Below are 23,613 nucleotides of genomic sequence, written 5' to 3' on the forward strand. Positions count from 1 at the left end.
CGTAGAGAAGAGAGTGAGGAAGAAGAATACACATGATAACTTTGCTTATCAGTGGAGATTTTGGATTTTTGGTTGGATTTAAGATTATACATAGCAATTTATATAGGAGGAGAACCAGAGGGAGGTGGAACGCAAGTACGAAGAAAGCATTATATATCGTAATTAATTGATCAAGAGTGGATCGGGGTAATTACAGATAACTGAAACTGTGAAGATGAAATGGAAGAGTCGTAGAGGATCAAAAATCAACGCTTCCAAAGAAAATATGTTTAGGCGGGCTTTATATGAGCCAATTCGAAATATATAAATAATCTGTATGTAAACTGTGTTGAGTTATTTTATTGTGACGTGGCAAGAAACTGATTTCTCATTGGTTGATTTGTTAAGCCTACGTGGATATGTTCAATGGAGAATCATATCCCCTTTTACTTATTGTTTGATATATGACAAAAAATTTCATCAAAATATATATGCTTTTTATTGTGTTAAAATTTTTAAATAACTCGCATATTAATAATATTTATAAAATATCCTTTCACAAATGTTTTTGCTAAATTAATATTTAATTATAATTACTTTACATCTTAGTTTTTTACTTTATCATATAAAATATTATTTCCAGATAACAACACAATATATATAATAACAACACAATATATATAAGAATTATCTTGTTTTTTAAAATATATTTTTAGTTTTGAATCTTTTATATTAATATTTAATGACACATCTTTGTTTTTAACTTAATAAAAATAAGTAATTAAAAATGAGGTTTGTGAGAACATTTTGAAAATAAAAACTGTAAAAACATGTTTATCCTAATAATATAATTTTGTAAAATAAACCATTAAAATATGTATGACATTATTACATCAGCGGGAGCATTGTGATATACACTAATTATATTTGTTTCTTATAACACGTTTCTGTTTTTTTGTTAATTTTTATTTTTATTGTAATTATTTTAAGATTAACTAATGATTAAGCTAATTATTTATTAAGGGTAGCACCGATTTTTACCACTTTAAAACGTGAGAGCTCAGAGCAAAAAACCACTTTGCAAATAATAGTATAATAAATATCTTTTCTATTAAATTAAGTATTTAGTCAAATCTATATTATTTAAACAGAAACATTGTATCAGACCTAACTTTTATTTCGTAAGTTTTTAAATTAAATATACCTTCCTACTTTATAGTTAAACCTACATTAAATCACTAATAATATTTTCTTTATACTACTATCCATGTTTCCGAACAATATACTTATTTATTTATACTACTATCCATGTTTTCAAACAACTCTATAATTAATCTTGTGTCCAAACAATATAAAATATTATAATTCATTTTTTTAATATTTCTAACAATTTTCTTTCAAATTATTTAGATAAATTAAATAATTCAAAAAATCCAAATAATTTATAAAATAACGAAAATAAATAGAACTTATTGCTATAGGTTTAATAAATACTACAAAACACTTCAATCAATAATAAATTAATTAAATTAACATATTATTTTATTTATATTTACTAAATAATGGTTATATAGTTGATTTAAGTAACATAATAATTCAATAATAGCCTTTACATAAAAATTATATATATATAAACATTATACATTGTACAATAAATATAATAACAAAAATAATTATGAAAAATGTTCAAAATATTTGTTATCTAAAGAAAAATGCTTAACACTAATCACGTGTTAGTGGTCCAGTGGTTAAACTCAACCTGGGAAGTCATGGGTTCGAGTGCCGCTGGGAGGTGATTATCTTGAGGGACTTTCGGGCCCAATACGTAGAAGCCTGCTAACGTGTGGCTACTGGTGGGATTTACATGGGGTGATCATCAGCCCTCCTGGATGCCTCGGCGGGCCTCCGGCTAAGCTCCGGTGGATGGTCATTGGCGCTAGTCGGATCCTCTCGAGGCTCCGGATACCAGGATCATCAAAAAAAGAAGAATCTTAACACTGATTGTTAACATCAAATTTAAACTGATTATAATATAAATTATTAACAAGAAAAATTACACAAAACAATTATTATAAAATTAATAAAGCTATATAAAAAGGAGTAATATGATCAAGAAATAATTATAGTTGTTAATTATTTTATATCTATCATTTTTTCTATCTAAATTTTGTAGAAACTTCATAATTTCATAAAATTGCAAAACAATGAATTTTAAAAAATTTTATTAAAAGGTGACAAATTATGAAAGTATAAAAATTTAAATCAAATTGGATATATATTGGTCATCCATCAGTTCAATCGGTTAATCTCGGATTTTAGTGATTTTTTAAATATGAATATTTTTAAAAATCTATTTCGAATTGTCGGATCACTGGATTAATCAGTTAGACCGCGGGTTCGGTCGAATTCAAAAGCATTGATTTAAATACAAAAATATTATAAATATACAAAATTCTTATAAATTAACAAAAATATTTGTTCAGTTATTAGTAAAAGATTTCGTCATAAAATAATCTGTGCTTGCAAAGCATGGATCAAGATCTAGTTTTAAATTAAAGGGAAGCTAAGTCAATTATACAATGACATGTGTAATAGACTTCTCAAAAAAAAATTGAATATCCCAGTGAGATATTTTTTTGTTTTTCTACACTTTTTGTATTGTTTGACATTTACTCTGTAGAATTATATTGAGAGACTAGGTTTTCTAATACAACTTACATAAAACTAAAGACCGTTCTAAGACCATGATTAATGGGGTTGCTTAGAAGAGGTGCTTAGATTAATAGTGATTAAAAGAAAAGGAAAATTAAATGTTAATGTTAGAGGCGTCGCTTAATTAATCTTAGATTGTGATTGTTCTATGTAATTTTGAGAATTTTTTTTTAAGTTGGTTTGTGTCTGACTCCGTAATATATGTGTGAGTTCTGATACTTTGTGTTTTTTTCTGTCTTTGGGAGATGTATGGATCGGTGAAGAGTCATGAAGGTTCGTGAAACAAGAGAACTACACTGCCAACACAGGTAAATAATATTTCTTTGATTTTTTTTTTTGGACAAAATATTTCTTTGATCTTTTTAATTTATTGAATGTTAGATAAAAGAAATAGCATTGTCTGAACTGATTTCAAATATGCCCTTCAACTTATTGATTCTGAAAGTGGTCTGAATAGAATGGTTGCTAATAAATGGTTTGGTTAGGGGTAGATTACGGTCAAGTTAGGTAATAAATAGCGTTGATGGTTAGATAGATATGAATGTTGAAGTGTTATCAATGTTTTAGATAAACGTCAACTCAATTTGGTTGGGTGGCTCTATTAAACACAATGCTTTTGTTTCTCTTTTCTATAAAACATGGTCGTTCTTCTCTTCTAGTTATAAAGAAAACGTTCTTTCTTCTCTTCTCCTTCCTTCTTCTCTTCACATTTTGAATTTCTCTTCCTTGACAAATTCTGATATGGATTCCTACCAAATATACCCAGACAAATTCGAAGTTTGTTGACCTTCTTCACAGTCAACAAAACATCTTTGGTTTATCAGAAGATAGCTTCAGACTATCTTCACCACGCGTCCCACTTTCTCGCACTAAACCGAGTGAAGAAACTGCTGCAGAGCGCAGAGAAAGGAGGAAATGGACGCCAATTGATGATGTTGTTCTCATCAGCTCTTGACTCAACACAAGCAAGGATCCGGTTGTGGGGAATGAGTAAAAATCAAGGGCCTTTTGGAAAATGATTGCAGCCTACTTTGCTGCAAGTCCTAAGGTCGCAGGCTATGAACATAGAGAGGCCGCCCACTGTAAGCAACGTTGGCACAAGATCAACTATCTTGTCAACAAGTTCTGTGGGGCGTACGAAGCTGCAAGTAGAGAGAAGAGCAGCGGTCAAAATGAAAATGATGTCCTTAAACTAGCCCATGAGATCTTCAACAACCACAAAAAAAAATTCAACCTTGAGCATGCTTGGAAGGAGCTGCGCAATGACCAGAAATGGTGTGACCTATATACTTCTAAAACCGAGGGAAGCGGTAAAAGAAGGAAGCTTGATGACGGTGCACATTCCTCAACTTCTGCTCCATCCGAAAACAATACTGCTGAAACTGATCAAGCGACCACTCGTCCCCCCGGTGTTAAGGCTTCAAAGCGACATGGTAAGCAAAAGACAAAGGCAGAGGGGAAGTCGATCTCTGAGTACCAGACCATGTTGAGCATCAGGAAGGAGGATCTCACTATGAAGGAACGGCTTTCGAAGATTAAGCTACTAGATAGTTTGATTGCCAAACCGGAACCGCTAGCTGAGTATGAAGAAGCTCTGAAGCAGAAGCTTATTACCGAGTTGTTGTCCTGAGCTTTGATTTCGAATTAAGTTTATGTTGTCTAATTAGTTGAAGCTCAAGTCTGATTAGTTTTACTTCAAGTCTAAGGCGTTGTTGTTTGTTGTATTTTAACTCTTTCTGTCTTGTTCTTGCTATGTATGATATAAATGCTTCTTGTTCTCTGTCATAACTTGTTCTCATCACTTGTTCTCTGTCATTACTTGTTGTTTGATGATTTTGAAGATAGAAAATACAATGTTATTTGTTGTTTGAAGTTATTCTCTCTGTGACTTGTTCAGGTTTTGAAGATAGAAAATACAATGGTGATGGAGATGAGGTCAATGCTTAGTACAGAACACGGGTATGGAGTTGAAGGTGATGGAGATTAGGTCTACATTCTCTCTCTCTCCTTTAGTCTTTGCTGGTGAGTTTCTCTGTTTCTTATCTTGTTGTTTTGTGTGTTGGATCATTGTGTAGTCGTCTTTTCTGTATTCTTGTGGCACGGGCTTTTGGTACTTTGTGTGTTGGATCATTGTGCAGTCTTGTCTTTTCTGTATTCTAGTGGCGCGGGCTTGTAAACTTATCTTGTTGTTTTGTGTGTTGTGTCACATTCAGGTCAAAAAGAGAGCACGAGTGTAGCATTGGTCGCAGACTAGCTGTTTAGTCCTTCTGTCTTCTTCTGTATTCTTCAGTCACGGACTTGTAAACATTGGTGTCTTGATGATATGATTGTGGTGTGTCACAGACTTGTAAACATGTATAAAAATTGTGTATTGCAGCAACATTTTATTCACAATCTCATCTTCTCTCCTTCTCGTGTTTCATTCTCTCCTTCTCATGTTCGAGATTAAAAAAAAATACAAGCTCATCAAACTTTTAATTCACAATCTCATCTTATCTCCTTCTCGTGTTCCATTCTTTCCTTCTCGTGTTCCATTCTCTTCTTCTCATGTTCGATATTAAAAAAACACAAGAACATCAAACTTTTAATTCACAATCTTATTCTCTCATTCTTTTAATTCACAATCTTATTCTCTACATTTTGATCATAAATTTTATTCGCAAAGCAATGAAAAACAATTTTATGGCATCTTCTTCTCATAACAATTTTGAGGGAGTAGATGATGAAGCTTTCGATCAATATTTTGATCAAGCTTTCGATCAATATTTTGATCAAGCTTTCGATTAAGCTTTCTATCAAGAAGAAAAAAGGAAAACAAGGAAAAAACGAGTTTTCATCGAGAGAAACCATGAAGAGGTCATATTCGTTTATGAAATGATTATTTCAGTGAAACGCCGACATATCCTGAAAATCTATTCCGACGATGATTCGGAATGAACAAGCCATTGTTCATGCGTATTGTTAATCGACTAGCCAACGAAGTTCACTTGTTCAGACAAAAGAAAGATGCTCTTGGAAGGCTTGGTCTCTCTGCACTTCAAAAGTGCACAGCAACTATTCGTGTCTTGGCTTATGGTGCTGCAGCTGATACGGTTGACGAGTATCTCCGGCTCGGTGAAACTACTACTCGGTTGTGTGTCAAAAAATTTGCCGAAGAAATAATATATTTATTTGGCGATGAATACCTAAGAAGACCAACACCGGCTGATCTTCAACGTCTACTTGATATTGGTGAGCATCGTGGATTTCCTGGGATGATAGGAAGCATCGATTGTATGCATTGGGAGTGGAAGAATTGTTCCACTTTGGAAAGGTCAATATTCAGTGGTTCGTCAAAACTCATAATCGTTTTAGAGGCGGTTGCTTCGTATGATCTATGGATATGACATGCATTTTTGGACCTCCAGGTACTTTAAATGATATCAATGTTCTTGATCGCTCACCAGTTTTTGATGACATAATAAAAGGTCAAGCTCCGCAAGTCACTTACTCTGTCAATGGAAGAGAATATCATTTGGCTTACTACCTGGCCGACGGGATTTATCCAAAATGGGCAACTTTTATCCAATCTATTCCAATACCACAAGGCCCGAAAGCGGCTTTATTTGCTCAACATCAAGAAGCTGTATGAAATGATGTCGAGCGTGCTTTTGGAGTCTTGCAAGCTCGCTTTGCCATTGTTAAAAATCCAGCACTTTTTTGGGATAAAGTCAAGATTGGGAAGATTATAAGAGTATATATCATACTCCATAATATGATAGTAGAAGACGAACGAGATGGATACACTCAATTTGATGTTTCAGAGTTCCTACATGGAGAAGACAACGGAAGTTCACATGTGGATCTCACATATTCTACAGATATCCCTACAAATATCGCCAATATGATGGGTGTTCAAACTAGAATTCGTGATAGACAAATGCATCAACAACTGAAAGATGATTTGGTAGAACATATATGGCGTAAATTTGGACGTGATAGAGCCAACTACTGAGTTCAGATGTTTTTTTCCAAATTATTCTCGATTATTGTACTAATCTTTATTTTTATGTTTTTTAAAAATCTATGTTTTAAATGTTATCTTCTAATATGTTTTACTTAATAAATAAAATTTATCTTTAAAAAATAAAAAATTAAGAACCCTTGATTAAGAAACTCCCATTGCACGACTCAAAATGAGAGTTTCTTAACAAAAGTTCTTAAGTTACATTTATTACTAAAAAAATCATTAAGAACCTTATTAGGGGTTTTATGGTTAATGATGCTGTAACAATCCTAATGGGGTTTCTTAGCGAAAGTTTTTTTAAATATATTAAAAAAATGTTGGCTAATGAGTTTTTCATCACTTCGATAAAGTCTCTCTTATGATAGATTCTTTCTTCTCTTCTTTCAAAAAAGACTATCTTTTTCTTTTTCGTTCCATTTTCTAATTTTTTATTTTTATTTATTTTTATTAATAAGTTCTTATAGGAAACCACCAAGATGCCTTTACTGATGATGGCCTTATATATTTTACATTTATTTTCTCTCTGTGATTATTGATAATTTGAGTCTACTTGAGACTGAATTGTTTTTTTTTGTTGTTGACTGAGAAGAGTAACGGCTTAAATCCTTCGATTCCGTGTCTGTCCGAAGTGGGTTAGAAACCAGCTCAACTCATCAGTGGACAAAGCGTGTGTTTTGTGACGGCATTACATGGAAAATGCAAAAGTATTATTAACTTCTAAGAGAATAGTATTGTGAACTTAAAGAATTAGAATCAGTAAATTTTTATTATTATTATTCAATCATAAAGTGTCCTTATATATGGAAATTATAAAGAGATAAAAGAAAAGACATAAATATGGAAAGTATATAAATACAAGGAAAAAAACAGTGTTTCCTTTTCTCTAACTAGGTAAACCGTCTCTCTCTCTCTCTCTCTCTCTCTCTCTCTCTCTCTCTCTCTCTCTCTCTCCATGCGTGGCCGCCTCTCTCTCTCTCTAGGTTTTAGGCCGGTTATTGATCGGACCGGTTATGGACATCCATCATATGATTTATAACACTCCCCCTTGGATGCCATAACCATACAAGGATTGTATACGCTTTAGATGTTGCCTCATTAAAACCTTACCAGGAAAACCTAGTAGGATAAAACCATGGTGAAGCAAAAAGAGTACAACACGTATACTCCCCATGTTCTGATCATCACTGAAAATCCTTCAGTCTACGCATCCCAATCTGATGCATGAGCCTCCTGAATGTAGAAGTCGGAAGTGACTTGGTGAAGAGGTCGGCTGAGTTATCGCTAGAATGTACTTGGACCACTTGGACCTCTCCAGCCTTTTGCAAATCGTGAGTGAAGAAGAACTTGAGAAAAATATGCTTTGTTCTGTCTCCTTTGATGTAACCATCTTTGAGCTGAGCAATGCATGCTGCATTGTCCACAAACATCACAGTCGGTTCCTTGCACTCGACCATCCCACAATCTGATCGGATATGTTGGGTCATCGACCTCAACCAGACGCATTCGCGGCTGGCCTCATGTATGGCCAATATTTCCGAATGGTTCGAAGATGTGGCCGCGATCGTCTGCTTCATGGAATGCCATGATATGGCCGTAGGTTCACGGCAAAACTTATATCAGGCCGTGTGTGAGTATCCAAGTACATTAAAGCTCCTATGACACTAAGATATGGCACTTCGGGACCTAGGACTTCTTCATCGTCCATCTTGGGATGAAATGGATCAGTGTCCAGGCCGAGAGACTTCACGACCGTGGGACTGGACAGAGGATGGCAATCGGCCATATTGAACCTCTTGAGTACATTTTCTGTATATGCCATCTGATGCACAAGGATACAATCATTTATGTACTCAAGTTGTAATCCCAAACATAATTTCATTTTCCCGAGATCTTTCATCTCAAATTATTTCTTAAGGTATTCAACCGTTTGAGAAATCTCTCCAGAGGTTCCTAGGATATTCATATTATCAACATATACTGCTATGATCACGAATCCTTTGTTTTTGAATTTCTTTATGAAAATGCATGGACTGATCGGATCATTTCTATATCCTTCTTTCACTAGGTACTCACTCAGTCGATTGTACCACATTCGACCGGATTGTTTCAGTCTATAAAGAGATTTATTCAACTTAATACAATGTTGTTCTCGAGAAGTCTCTTTGCTTTTCAATTCGATACCTTCTGGAAATTTCATGTAAATTTCATTATCCAGTGGACCATATAAATATGCGTTTACTACATCCATTAACCGTAGGTTTAAGTTTTCTCTTACGGCCAGACTTATCAGGAATCTGAAAGTTGTTGCATCCACCATAGGGGAATATGTTTCCTCATAATCGATTCCTGGTCTTTGTGAGAATCCTTGTGCAACAAGCCGGGCTTTATACCTCACGACTTCACCATTTTCATTTCTTTTCCTCACAAAGACCCATTTGTATCCAACTGGTTTTACATCAAATGGTGTTCGGATTATAGGGCCGAAAACACCTCTCTTCTTTAAAGAGTTTAATTCCACGTTTATAGCTTCTTTCCATTTGATCCAATCTGATCGTTGAGTGCACTCATAAATAGACGTTGGTTCATGATCCTCGTTTACATCCATAAGTTCAAGTGCTACCTTGTATGCAAATATATCATCGATGTCGACATCCTTTTGGTTCCATTGTATCCCAGACCAGACATAGTTTATTGAGATCTCATTATTATCAGGAACTTCAGTACCATGAATCTTGGCGTCCCAAGAATCATTTTTTGGTATATCAGAGCCAGCCACATCTAGGGCATCAGGGTCGACCACGGCCGTGTGCCGGGGTTTCGGATCAGCCGCGGCCGTGTCTCGGATATCATGTCCCTTGGTTTCTATTTCAGCACCTTTCTTTGTTTTCCGAGGGTTCTTATCTTTGGAACCTATTGGTCTACCACGTTTCAAACGTTGTCTAGACTCTGTAGAAACTTGATTGTGTCCCTCTTGAACATCAATTCTTATTGGTGCATTAGCAGCTGGTATATGTGACTTTGTCACTCTATTCGGGTCAGCAAAGGAATCTAGCAATTGATTAGCTAGCTTTTGTAAATGTAGGATCTTTTGAACTTCTAGATCACATTCTTGAGTTTGAGGATCTTGCCAAGATATGGATGTTTGATTCCATGATATTTCTTTTACCATTTTACTGCTATCTCCCCCTAATGTTGGAAGTTCGGATTCATTGAAATGACAATCCGCGTATCTGGCCTTAAACAAATCACCCGTAGTTGGCTCAAGATACTTTAAAATCGTGGGGGGAATCAAATCCAACATATATCCCATCCTCCTTTGAGGTCCCATCTTTGTTCTCTGTGGTGGAGCAATTGGAACATAAACGGCACAGCCGAATGTCTTAAGATGAGAAATGTCTGGCTCATGACCTGTAAGCAATTGTGATGGGGAATATTTGTGTTCACTAGATGGCCTGATGCGTATGAGCTCGGCCGCGTGAAGGACGGCGTGTCCCCACGCTGAGACCGGAAGTCTCGACCTCATGAGTAATGCTCGAGCTATGAGCTATATGCGTTTTATAAATGATTCGGCCAAGCCGTTCTGTGTATGTACATGTGCCACGGAGTGTTCCACAGTTACCCCCATGGACATACAATAATCATTAAACGCTTGGGAAGTAAACTCACCAGCATTATCAAGACGTATAGTCTTTAAAGGAAAATCTGGAAATTGAGCTCGTAATCAAATTATTTGAGCAAGTAACCTGGCAAATGCCAAGTTTCTGGTCGAGAGGAGACAGACATGTGACCATCTAGTGGATGCATCTATGAGGACCATGAAATATCGAAATGTCCCACTAGGTGGGTGAATTGGTCCACAGATGTCTGCTTGAATTCTTTCCAGAAAGTTTATCATTTCCTTAGTGACTTTAACTGGTGATGGCCTAGAAATGAGTTTTCCTTGGGAACAAGCAACACAAGATAGATGCTTAGAGATGATTCTTTTCTCTTTAAGGGAATGGCCGTTTGTGTTCAGGATCAGTTTACGCATCATGGTCGTACCGGGATGGCCAAGCCGGTCGTGCCATAGAGTGAAATTGTCGATTGCCTCTTTGTTAAAAGTGGCATTGCCTCGATCATACTGACTTTAGTATGGTAAAGACCAGTAGATAGTGCGGGTATGGATTCTAAAACTTTCTTTTGACCTTTGGCGAGATCAATGATCTGGAGGAATTCTTTGTTTCCTTCGCCCTTGGTTTCAATATGAAAACCATTCATTTGAATGTCTTTAAAGCTTAATAGACTTCTCTTAGAGTTGGGTGAATACAAAGCATCTGATATCTCAAGATGTGTACCCATAGGCAACAGGATATTAGCCTGACCGTGACCCTCTATGAGACTAGCTATACCCGCAATGGTGGAGATGTTGGCGTTTTTAAGAGTTAGGTTTATGAAGTATCTCTTGTCTTTTAAAATCGTGTGGCTCGACCCACTTTCACAACGAGTACATCCTTGTTCTCGTTCATTTCTTTAGATTAGTAGATTGTTGAAACCGGACCACCAAGATGGATGAACCGCGAGCTGGACAAGAACGGGACGCGAGCTGGCTCCTATCAGATCGCGAGCTGGCTGCTAACGGATCGAGTTGCTTCCTATCGGGTCGCGAACGGATTGAGGCTGATGTCGTGAGCTGATGCTGTCGCGAACGGGGTTGCGTCTATCGGGTCGTGAATCATCTGATCGGGAACGCGAGCTGAACCGGATGCGAGCTGAGACTTAGGGCGTCTGAGCTGAGATCGTCTGAAGCTGAGACGGGTTGGGAACGCCTCGGATCGGAACGCAAGAGACGCGATCGGGATTAGGGTTCGCCGGCTAGGGTTAGGATTTTTAGGGTTTTGGCGATTTGGGTTTTTGGCTCAGGGTGTTTTAGAGTTTCGTGCTGATAACGTGTTGTGAACTTAAGGAATTAGAATCTGTAAGTTCTTATTATTATTACTCAGTCATAAGGTGCCCTTATATATAGGAATTACAAAGAGATAAAAGGAAAGACATAAATATGAAAAGTATACAAATACAAGGAAAATGAAATAGGGTTTCTTTTTCTCTAACTAGGTAAACCGCCTCTCTCTCTCACTACAAGAAAACAGCGGCATACTGAGGAAAAAATCATCGGTATGTCGTCGGAATAACGCTATTCCGACGACATACTGACGAAAAAAGTCCTCGGAAATTCATCTTTCCTTGGAAATCCCTCGGAAATTTCCGACGGAATTCCGAGGAAATGAATTTCCCTCGGAAATTTCCGACGGAATTCTGAGGAAATGAACTTCCGAGGAAATTCCGAGGACCACAAGTTCGTCGGAAATTCCTCGGAATATTCCGAGGAAGATGTCGTCGGAATATCCCGAGGGATAAACCTCCTCGGAATATTTCCAAAATTAAAAAAAAAATTATAAATTTATTTTTTTAAATTGAAATTCGAAAATATAAAATTAAAATTGAAATAGAAAGCATATTTAAAATACAAAAAATAATAAAATAGTTTTTATAAATAAAAAAAATGTTTTATAAATACAAAATTAGTTTTAATAAATATAAATATTTTTATAAATATGAAATCATCTTTTTATAAATACAAAATAGTTTTTATAAATACACAAAATAATAAAATAGTGTTTATAAATCAAAAAAAATGTTTTATAAATACAAAATTAGTTTTAATAAATAGAAATATTTTTATAGATAAGAAATCATCTTTTTATAAATACAAAATAGTTTTTATAAATACAAAAAATAATAAAATAGTGTTTATAAATCAAAAAATGTTTTATAAATACAAAATTAGTTTTATAAATATAAATATTTTTATAGATATGAAATCATGTTTTTATAAATACAAAATAGTTTTTATAAATACAAAAAATAATAAAATAGTGTTTATAAATCAAAAAAATATTTTATAAATTCAAAATTAATTTTAAAACATGAAATAATTTTTTATAAATCTAAAAATAGAATTTATATACAAATAACGGTTTGTATATTTAAAAATATTTTTTATAAATACAAAAATAAAAAATAGTGTTTATAAATCAAAAAAATGTTTTATAAATACAAAATTAGTTTTAATAAATATAAATATTTTTATAAATATGAACCATCTTTTATAAATCAAAAAATCGAATTTATATACAAAAAACATTTTGTAAAATCGAATTTATATAGAAAAAACGTTTTGTAAATACAAAAATAATAAACAATTTATAAAAAAAGTTCTAAATCAATTCAACACAACCAAATCACAATTCTAAACCTATTACACAACAAATCACAATCCTACCCAATCACCCTAACAAAAATCTATCAAAAAACTTCTAAAATCATCAAATCTACTTAAAAACCTAACAAATAGGACCTAAGAAGAAGGTGGAGAACGCCAGAAGGAGAGAGAGATCGCCGGAGAGGAAGAAGAGAGAAATGGGGAAGAAGATGCGTTTCGAGTTTATAAAACCTTGGGTCCGACGGATATTTCCCGTCGGAATTCCCTCTGTATTTTCAATTTCAATTTTCGCGAAATATTTGGAGGCTTGTTTGCCCGGTTAAATGAAAATATTCCGAGGAAATTCCGACGGCCACTTAAATATCAGTCGGAATTTCCTCGGAATATTTTCATTAATTCGAGGAAAAAGAATATCCTGTGCATGTATTTCTATTAATTTATATTGTTCCTCGGAATATTTCGAGGAAATACCGAGGAACTAGTGTTTGGGGTTTCAAAACATCAATTTTTTTTGCCGTATTTCATTTCTTATACAATTGTAATGCATACCATTGAGGATTCTTTGTATAGATGAGCATAAACCATGAAATAACAAATTTCAAAATGAATTGAAAGTATTCCCTTTACCGTTCATTAAAGTGTATAAGTGTTTCTCTTATGTTGTGGGGATTTCGTTCATACAATCGGAAAAGTGTTTATTATAGGGTAAAGAACAATTTTTTGACTTCATAATCAGTCTAAGACACTTAAAAAGGGTTATATAAGTGTTATTCAAACCGCAAAACGTTGTTTTCGGTTTAAAAACCCTATTTCCTCGGAATATTCCGAGGGAATTCCGAGGAAACCCTTATCTTCCCACTACAAGAAAACATCAAGGATTCTGAGGGAAAAAATCGTCGGAATTTCGTCGGAATATCGTTATTCCGACGCAATTCCGACGAAATACGTCGTCGGAAATAATTCCTCGGAATTTCTTTTTTCCTCTGAAATCCCTCGGAATTTTCCGACGGAATTCCGAGGAAATAAATTTCCGAGGAAATTCCGAGGATCCCTTGTTTGTCGGAAAAGTCCTCGGAATATACCGAGGTAGAACTTCGTCGGGATAATTCCTCGGAAGTTCATCGATCGATGCGTGTTTGGACATATATACATCGATCGATAGGAGTATACCGACGGACTTTTTCCTCGGTTTATTCCGAGGAACTGTTCCCTCGGTATATTCCGAGGGATCCGTTCCTCGGAATTTTCCGAGGGAGTTGTCCCTCGGAAAATTCCGAGGGAAATGTCCCTCGCTATATTTTAAAAAAAAACGGATCGATCGATGCGTTTTTGTTCAAAAACGCATCGATCGATGTAGTGAAAAATATAATTAATTTCCTCGAAATGTAAAAAATATTAATTTTTTTGAAAAAATAAAATTTCTGAAATTTAAATTCGAAAATATGAAATTAAAAGTAAAATTGAAATCATACTAATTAATATTCAAAGTTTCACAAATAAAAATAAAACATTCCGAGATTGGGGAAAAAAAAACTACGGGTCTGGCACGTCCGGGAACACCTCGTTCGGGTACATCCTCTGCATCATCTCCATCATTTGCTGGTTCAGCCTCCTCTGTGCCTCATAGCCCGCCTGTTGAGCCGCCATCTGGGTCTCCAACAAAGATATTCGATCATCTTTGTCCTTCAACTGAGCCGTAAGTACTTCTGGATCAACAAAGGGCGGTGGTGCAGAAGAAGGAGGAACCGACCGGGTGCGACGACCCAAACCGAACAAACGTCCCTTCTTCTTTGGAACCGACTGAATAGAAAAAAGCCAAATTTAGAAATTTAAACCAAGAAATAAATGAATTGAACTTTAAAAAAAAAGAACTTACGGATTCAACGATTTCGTTGATTCGAAACCGGGACAAGTTGGTCGAAGCCGTCGAAGCGTCATCCTCGGTTTGAAGCTGAGACACTTCGTCTACCACCTGAGTTTGGACCAGGTCGACCACGTCCCTCACAAGACCGTCATCAATCTGGCCGGTCTTCTTGTTGGTATACGCCCTCCTCATTAGGGCGAGATCATCGACCGGCTCGCCATCATTTTCTTCCGCCTTGAAAAAAAACATAAAATTAAAGAAACATTAGAAATTAGAAGAAATGCACAATAAATTTAAATTCTGAAACTCAAATAATTGAAGAAAAAGCGGTTGAACTTACCATGCGATCTCCGAGAGTGGCAATAGATTGAGCACCCAAGTTATGCTTGTAGATGCCCTTCCCTTTACGGTCGCTCCTGCGGTTGGTGGAGTTGGTGGAAGAAGTTTCTTTCGTCTCCTCCTTATCCCAATGCGCACACAACTCCTTCCAGACCGTATCGTTCATCGACTTTGGGACCTTTTAATTAAAAAAAAAAAAAAAGTTTAATAAATTAAAAAATAGTTTAATAAATTAAAAAATTGTTTAATAAATTAAATCGAACCTTATTGATTTCCCACTTCTTCTTCCACTCGTGGATCTGCTTCCCATAGTTGTCCATTACTTTATGGACGAAGTGGTGATAGATAAAGAGCGTCTCATCGGAATTCCAGTTGAACTCTTGCTGAAAAAAAAACACAATTAGTAGAAAATTTATATTAAAGATTAAAAATATAAGTAAAAAATTAGAATACTTACCGCAAACTGACGAAACCACAGAACCTGCTTGTCGGTTGGGAAGTGAGTGAAAGTCGGATGTCCACTGTCGAGGGCCGAGTACATCATACGGTTGATCCATGCGCTGATCCCGTTCCCGGATCGGTTGAACCTTATTAAAAGAACAAACGGTTAATAATGAATCCAAATTTAAAGAAAAAAAAATGTTTAATTACCATGTTTGACCCCGTCCATGTGGATACGGAGTGAGATACGGAAGATGGTCACGACCGGGCTGTTGAACCAACTCCGCAACCCTCATCACTCCCGGAGGACCCGGAGGAACAGGAGCGGATGCAGCAGCGGGAGCGAGAGGAGCATGAGCGGGTGCAGCAGAGGGAGATGTATGGTTGGAGCTGTGGGGCGAAGGGGAATCCTGAAAATGGCTGGAATCCCGAGACTGGCTCCCCGTACCACCACGACCACGACGCTGTCGAGGCCGGGTCTGATCATCATGAGACCTGTAAATTAAAAAATATATTTAATAAATACAGAAATATATAAATTAATTTTTTTATTAAAAAAAAATCCCAAATAATTTAATCACAGAAAAAGATTTATATATATTAAATTTTTTTAATAAATATATAAAAATAGTTCTAATAAACAAAAATAGTTTTAATAAATAAAAATTGTTTAATAATTAAAATGTTTTGTAAAATCCAAAAAATCGAATTTATATAGAAATTTTTTTTTGTAAAATCCAAAAAATCGAATTTATATAGAAAAATCGTTTTGTAAAATACAAAAAACGATTTTATATACAAAAATTGATTTTATAAATACAAAAAATAAAAAAATTATAAAAAAATTCTAAATCAATTCAACAAAACAAATTATTCAACCAAATCACAATTCTAAACCTATTATACAACCAAATCACAATCCTAACCAATCACCCTAACAAAAATCTATCAAAACTACACAAAAACCTAACAAATAGAACCTAAGAGAGTGGGATAGGGTCCTTACATGATTTGTGTAAGAGAAGAGGGAGATCGCCGGAGATATCGTCGGATTTCAGGGGGAAATCGCCGGAGAGAAAGAGAGGAGTCGCGCAGAGGAAGAAGAGAGAAATGGGGAAGAAGAAGGGGCTCGTGGTTATAAAACCTAGGGTCCGACGGACATTATCCGTCGGAATTCCGTCGGAATTCTAATTTCAATTTTCGCGAAATATTTGCCCGGTAAAATGAAAATATTCCGAGGAAATTCCGACAGATAGTAAAATATCCGTCGGAATTTCCTCGGAATATTCCGAGGAAATACCGAGGAACTAGTGTTTGGGGTTTCAAAACATCAATTTTTTTTGCCGTATTTCATTTCTTATACAATTGTAATGCATACCATTGAGGATTCTTTGTATACATGAGCATAAACCATGAAATAACAAATTTCAAAACTAATTGAAAGTATTCCCTTTACCGTTCGTTAAAAGGTATAAGTGTTTCTCTTATGTTGCGAGATTTCGTTCATACAATCGGAAAAGTGTTAATTATACGGTAAGGAACAAATTTTTGACTTCATAATGAACGTAAGACACTTAATAAGGGTTATATAGGTGTTATTCAAACGGCAAAACGTTGTTTTCGGTTTAAAAACCCTATTTCCTCGGAATTTCCTCGGATTATTCCGAGGGAACTCCGACGAAACCCTCTTCTTCCTCGAAATTTCCTCGGAATATTCCGAGGAAATTCCGACGAACTAGTGTTTGGGGTTTCAAAACGTAATTTTTTTTAAAAAAACGCATCGATCGATGCGTTTTTGAACAAAAACAAATCGATCGATTACTAAGATGGCCCGGGCCGTAAGATTGTGATCGATCGATGAGAGTATCCCATCGATCTATCGACAATCTGAATTGTTCCTCGGAATTTCCTCGGAAAATCTTGTATGTTTTTTTAAAAATGCATCGATCGATGCGTTATAGAACAAAAACGCATCGATCGATTACTAGGATGGACCGGGCCGTAAGATTGTGATCGATCGATGAGATTAACCCATCGATCTATCGACAATCTGAATTGTTCCTCGGAATTTCATCGGAAAATCTTGTATGTTTTTTTAAAAATGCATCGATCGATGCGTTATAGAACAAAAACGCATCGATCGATTACTAGGATGGACCGGGCCGTAAGATTGTGATCGATCGATGAGAGTATCCCATCGATCGATCGACAATCTGAATTGTTCCTCGGAATTTCCTCGGAAAATCTTGTATGTTTTTTTAAAAACGCATCGATCGATGCGTTATAGAACAAAAACGCATCGATCGATTACCAAGATGGCCCGGGCCGTAAGAATGTGATCGATCGATGCGTTATAGAAACAAAACGCATCGATCGATGCGTGTTCGGAAAACAGAATTATAAGGCAAAACCCGACCTTTTTTGGATCTAAACCTTAGAACTCTCATCCCCTCCGATTTCCCCTATAATTCGCCCCCCCCCCTTCTCTCTCTATAATCATCCGATTTGAACAATTTTGGGCTCTATTCCACTTGATTTTTCGAGCTCTACCTGATTCCTACACTCGTCTTCACCCTAAGACAGGTATACTCCGCGAATCTCCACATTCTGAAATCGTGTTCTTGAGCAATTTTTTGGGTTTTGTGAATTTCTTATTTCCGTGTTGATTCCTTGATCAAATATGCATGAAACAGATGTTTAAACATGGAATAGAACACAATTGTCTGTGATCAACGAGTTTGGAACATGATTTGAGATGATTTAGGGATAGAGAATTTTTTTCAATTTCGTTTTTTTTTATCACAACTCGATTTGCTTTTCATTTTCATGTTCAGCTTTGCCTTCTTAATTGATTATAACCATGTTGAGAGCAATGATTCTATTTTGTAGAGAATGAAGCGCACGAAAACATCAGCAAAGAAAAACACACAAGAAGCGGGTTCGTCACAGCTGGAGAAGCAAAGGCCAAAGAAGTGGGATAAGTCTGATACCACCCACTACAACAACATGAAGAAGGTAGCCGTTCCGGCTACACAACTAGCATGTCCTGAGACGATGACAATATTGGGAATCAAAGCAGACATTGAAGGACTGTTCCAGAACATGGGTCTAGGCCAACTATGCAACCTCAAGGAACCCACTTATCCGGAGTTGGTACGCCAGTTCATAGCATCCGCATACGTCACCCGTCCCGATGATAGCCATCAGGAAGGTTTTCTGGCATTCGTAGTGCAGAAAGTATACTATGAGGTATCTTTCACAGACCTCTGCGGACTATTTGGATTGAGTGCGGGGGAGAGGACATATGGTCTTTATTGGACTTCAGAGCTGTTGAACTTCTGGGAAACGATTGGCACAGGGGTTTATAGATCTTCTCAGGCAAAGGAGTCACTTATCCGGAGCCCAGTACTGAGATATGCGACACGCCTCATTGGCTCATTGCTATACGGGACAACCACAGCCGCATCAGTCACGCAATGGGAGTTGTGCCTCCTGTACCAAGGTGTGAGGCATTTGCTACCGGCATTTGGAAACTCTACATTCCCACCTGCTACTGCCTTCAACATGGGAGCGGTGCTGGCCGCAAACTTAGCAGGATACAAGGGGAAAGTAACCAAATCCAAGAGCAATGCATGTGGATTTGGTGCAGTGATTACTCGGATCCTTAGACATGTGGGTGTAGACTGTGAGAACCACCAGGTAGCACTGGACAGATCGAACAACATTGCTTGGAACTACCTGGATGTCATTTCTCTAGTAAGTAAGGAGTTCATAGCTGGTCCCCACTCGAGGATCGATCGGGATGGTCCTTACGTCTACGTATTCCAGGACCGAGCGAAGAAAACACTCTACTGCCACCTGCCTCAGATCGGCCTGACTGCTCTACTTTCAGAGGCTGCAGTTGAGTTCTACCCCCCCTGCTACCGCACTAGTAGACAAGCCATCCTTCTTCACGCCAAAATATCAGACCAAAGGCAAGGGCGTGGTTGATGAAGAAGGACAAGATGAGGCTGCACAAGCCATTCCAGATGATTCACAACCCCATCAGCTACTCCCATCAGACTCCAGCCAGTACAAGCTGCAAGAGCTTCCACCGAACGCCACTTCGCGCCAGCAACAACATTGGAGAGATCAGAGCATAAAGACAAACAACGACATGCTACACAAGATCTGGGCTGCCATTTCACGTATCAGGCCGTGTCGTTGCCAAAAGGATGATGTAGTTCATCGGGACAACTCTCCATCCAGCTCTGGTTCGGGTTCGAGTGGTACACACAGGGTAAGAAAGAGGTCCAAGAGACCCAACGATGCAGGAACATCTGGAGCAGGAGACGAGGAGTAGGAGCTATCACCGGCTATTTTATTTTCTTTTCTATTCTAACGTTTTATGGTCTTATTTTCTGTTAATTTTGAACTGAGTTTTTTTTTAGGTTTCTTAATTATGAGTTCGTATTTCTTTTACATGGTTTCTTTGTTTTATTTGGTTGTGTTTTGTGTAGCTTTTAATTCGTATTCAGCTTTGCCTTGCTAGATAAACCAAATAACTATTATCCGAGGAAAGAGGTTATATCAAGTGTTCCTCGGAATTTCCTCGGTATTTCTTAAAAAAAAAAAAAATAAGTTCAATGGTAGTCTGTTTCCGAGTCATCATCACCAGATGAATCTGAATCTGGATCTTGGTGAAACTCTCCAATTACTGGTTCATCCTCTACGTGAACGACGGCTTCCTCTCCAAAGTCGGTTAAATCGACTACAAGGCCAACTCCAGCTAAATCTTCTGCTGCACTACAGTTGCCGGATGTGCTTGGTTGTAGTGGGTCTTCCAGCTCAGAACTTCCCTGAACTCGGCCTCTCGGGTTGAGTCTTGTAACAGTAACCCATGGATCATCTCTGTTCCTTACCCGGGGGTACTTGATATAACAAACCTGTAACATTTAGAAAAATTATAAATTAATACACATGATGATGAATCATTCTGAATAATTAACATTTAATTACCTGATCGGCCTGGGAAGCAAGAATGAAAGGATCATAATATTGCAGCTTTCGCCTCGAATTTACTGATGTAACACCAAATGCATCTGTTCTCACACCTCGATCTGGGGTGTTGTCGTGCCAATCACAATAGAAAACAGTACAGCGCAATCCAACCATGCCCAAATACTTGATTTCCAAAATCTCATGTATGTGTCCGTAGTATACATCATCTCCTGATGCAGAACAAACGCCAGCATCATAAGTCGTACTCGAACGTCTCCTCTTCTGAGTTGTGAATGCATATCCTCGAGTACAAAATCTCGGATATGACTTCACAACAAAGTTTGGTCCAACGACCATCTCACGTATCCAATCGTCAAATGTTTCACCTCTGGCCAAACCAGCAGACACCTATTAATAGCACATATATATATATTATATCAATAAATGTGAATTAGTATAAATATGTGATAAAATATATTTTAATTTGTTTAAAGCACTCACATAAGTAAACATCCATCCAGTAAATTCTCTCTGCTTCATTTCTTCTAGTTCGTCCTCTGTGGCGTATCTATACTCGAACCGCTTTTCTGCCATGAAAATCCTGTATATGATGACAATAATGTAATTAATTAAGATTTAAATTTCAACTTGTTAAAATAAAAATTTGTAAGCTCATTTATTTACCTCTCATATTGAAGAACGTCTTCGCAGTTGGTGAGCAAATATGTTTGCAAATGACTGCGCTCCTGCTCAGTAAGTCGACGGTCCTTTGGTTTTCCGCTAAGTCGTCCAACGTCTGTGAAAATGTCTGGAACCGTAACATGATATGTTGCCCGTTCGCCTCTATCATCATGCCGAGCAGGTCTTCTGTTTTTGGTCTGAACTTCTGCTGGAAAGTAGTACTCGGCAAAGTTTGAAGTTTCTTCATTGATCATCTGTGCGACTATAGAACCTTCCACCCTACTTAAATTTTTCACCATCTTCTTCAAATGGAACATATACCGCTCATACAGATACATCCATCTATACTGCACAGGACCACCAAGTTCCAATTCTCTTGCCAGGTGAATAACAAGATGCTCCATAACATCAAAAAATGAGGGAGGAAATATCTTCTCAAGGTTGCACTGAATCACGGCTATGTTAGTCTTCAAATTTTCAATACCTTCAAGAGTCACTGATCTCGTGCATAAATCGCGGAAGAAACCACTTATCCCTGCAATTGCTTCATGAACATTTCGTGGTAATATTTCCTTGAAGGCGAACGGAAGGAGGCGCTGCATCATTACATGGCAATCGTGGCTTTTCAAGCCAGTAAACTTTCCTTCCTTTCTGTCGATACAGTTACGCAAATTTGATGCGTAACCGTCTGGAAATTCCACATCGTTTGAAATCCAATCAAAGAACGCATCTTTTCCCGCTGCATCAAGTCGGTATATGGGAAAAGGAGCCCTACCATTCTCATCAACATGAAGTTCTGAACGAGCACATATATCGACTAAATCCAGTCTTGACTTCAAATTATCCTTTGTTTTACCTTGAACATTAAGGATCGTGTTCATGAGATTGTCAAAAAAGTTCTTCTCAATATGCATGACATCTAAATTATGCCTTAGCAGATGATCCTCCCAGTATGGCAGATCCCAGAAAATACTTTTTTTGTGCCAGTTATGTAGTTCTCCAACAGCATCTACCGGAAAACGCTCATGTCCACCGACTTCTGGCGTCCTTTCTGCACCAAAATCTCTTAGTTGTATCTTCAAATCTTTCCCACAAATTTCCGGAGGTGGACTGTCAAACACCCTCTTGTTCTTCGTAAACAAATTCCTACTCCTACGATATGGATGATCAGGTGGTAGGAATCTCCTGTGACAGTCAAACCAACACGTTTTCCTTCCGTGCTTTAGTTGGAAAGCATCAGTGTTATCTTGACAATATGGACATGATAGCCTTCCATGCGTTGTCCATCCAGACAACATACCATATGCTGGAAAATCACTTATTGTCCACATTAGTACTGCCCGCATTTGAAAGTTTTCTTTACACGAAACATCGTATGTTTCAGCACCTTGAGCCCATAGTTGTTGCAACTCATATATTAGTGGCTGAAGAAACACATCAAGTGATCTCTTAGGATGCTCTGGTCCGGGAACGAGAATCGAGAGAAACAAAAACTCTCGTCGCAAGCACAAGTTTGGGGGGAGGTTGTATGGTGTAAGAATGACGGGCCATAGAGAATACTGTCTTCCACTCTTGCCAAACGGACTGAAACCATCAGTACATAATCCAAGGTAGACATTTCTTCTCTCATACGCAAAGTCGGGATACTTTGATTGGAAATGCTTCCACGCTTTTGCATCTGAAGGATGTCTGATCTCACCATCTGTTGAGTGCTCCGCATGCCATCTCATTGGTTGCGCTGTGCGTTCAGACAGATACAACCTCTGCAACCTTTCCGTCAAAGGTAAATACCACATCCTTTTATATGGCACTGGAACTCTTCCACTCGTATCTTTATAACGAGGCTTTCCACAAAATTTGCATGTAACCCGCTGTTCATCCACCCTCCAATAAATCATGCAGTTGTCGCTGCATACATCTATTACCTGATACGATAAACCAAGACCAGCTACGAGTTTCTGAACCTCGTAGTATGAACCAGGAGCTACATTATCCTCGGGTAGAATACCTTTTACAAAATCAGCAATCGCATCCACACAGTCTTCAGCCAAATTATAATCTGTTTTAATGCCCATCAATCTTGTAGCAGATGATAAAGCTGAATGACCATCTCTGCAACCTTCGTACAATGGTTGCTTTCCAGCATCCAACATATCATAAAATCTCCTAGCTTCTGCATTGGGTAAATCTTCCCCTCTAAAATGATCATTTACCATCTGCTCAGTACCTACACCATAATCTACATCCGTTCTAATTGGTTCTTCTAATCTAACCGCTGGCTGAGGTTCACTAGTACTACCATGTTCATAATCAGTTTCCCCATGATGATACCAAATTTTGTAACTTCGTGTA

The 23,613-nt window shown here is 37.1% G+C and overlaps 2 protein-coding genes across 2 annotated transcripts; one reads left to right on the forward strand and one right to left on the reverse strand.

Annotated features, from left to right (window-relative positions):
• The first annotated feature begins 3,327 nt into the window (after positions 1-3,327).
• LOC106431891 (glutathione S-transferase T3) lies at positions 3,328-6,771 on the forward strand. Its single transcript, XM_048744580.1, has 3 exons — positions 3,328-4,308; positions 4,589-4,713; positions 4,905-6,771. The coding sequence occupies exons 1-2, from the start codon at positions 3,707-3,709 to the stop codon at positions 4,593-4,595; spliced, it is 609 nt and encodes a 202-aa protein (XP_048600537.1). The 5' UTR covers positions 3,328-3,706; the 3' UTR covers positions 4,596-4,713; positions 4,905-6,771.
• Positions 6,772-13,827: 7,056 nt separating this feature from the next.
• LOC125580279 lies at positions 13,828-15,896 on the reverse strand. Its single transcript, XM_048744581.1, has 7 exons — positions 15,811-15,896; positions 15,617-15,746; positions 15,423-15,542; positions 15,161-15,337; positions 14,833-15,054; positions 14,494-14,756; positions 13,828-14,218 (listed from the first exon to the last, which is right to left on the reverse strand). The coding sequence occupies exons 1-7, from the start codon at positions 15,894-15,896 to the stop codon at positions 13,828-13,830; spliced, it is 1,389 nt and encodes a 462-aa protein (XP_048600538.1).
• Positions 15,897-23,613: the final 7,717 nt, after the last annotated feature.

This window comes from Brassica napus, chromosome C1, assembly GCF_020379485.1.
Source record: "Brassica napus cultivar Da-Ae chromosome C1, Da-Ae, whole genome shotgun sequence".
In the NCBI taxonomy this organism is placed as follows: Eukaryota; Viridiplantae; Streptophyta; class Magnoliopsida; order Brassicales; family Brassicaceae; genus Brassica; species Brassica napus.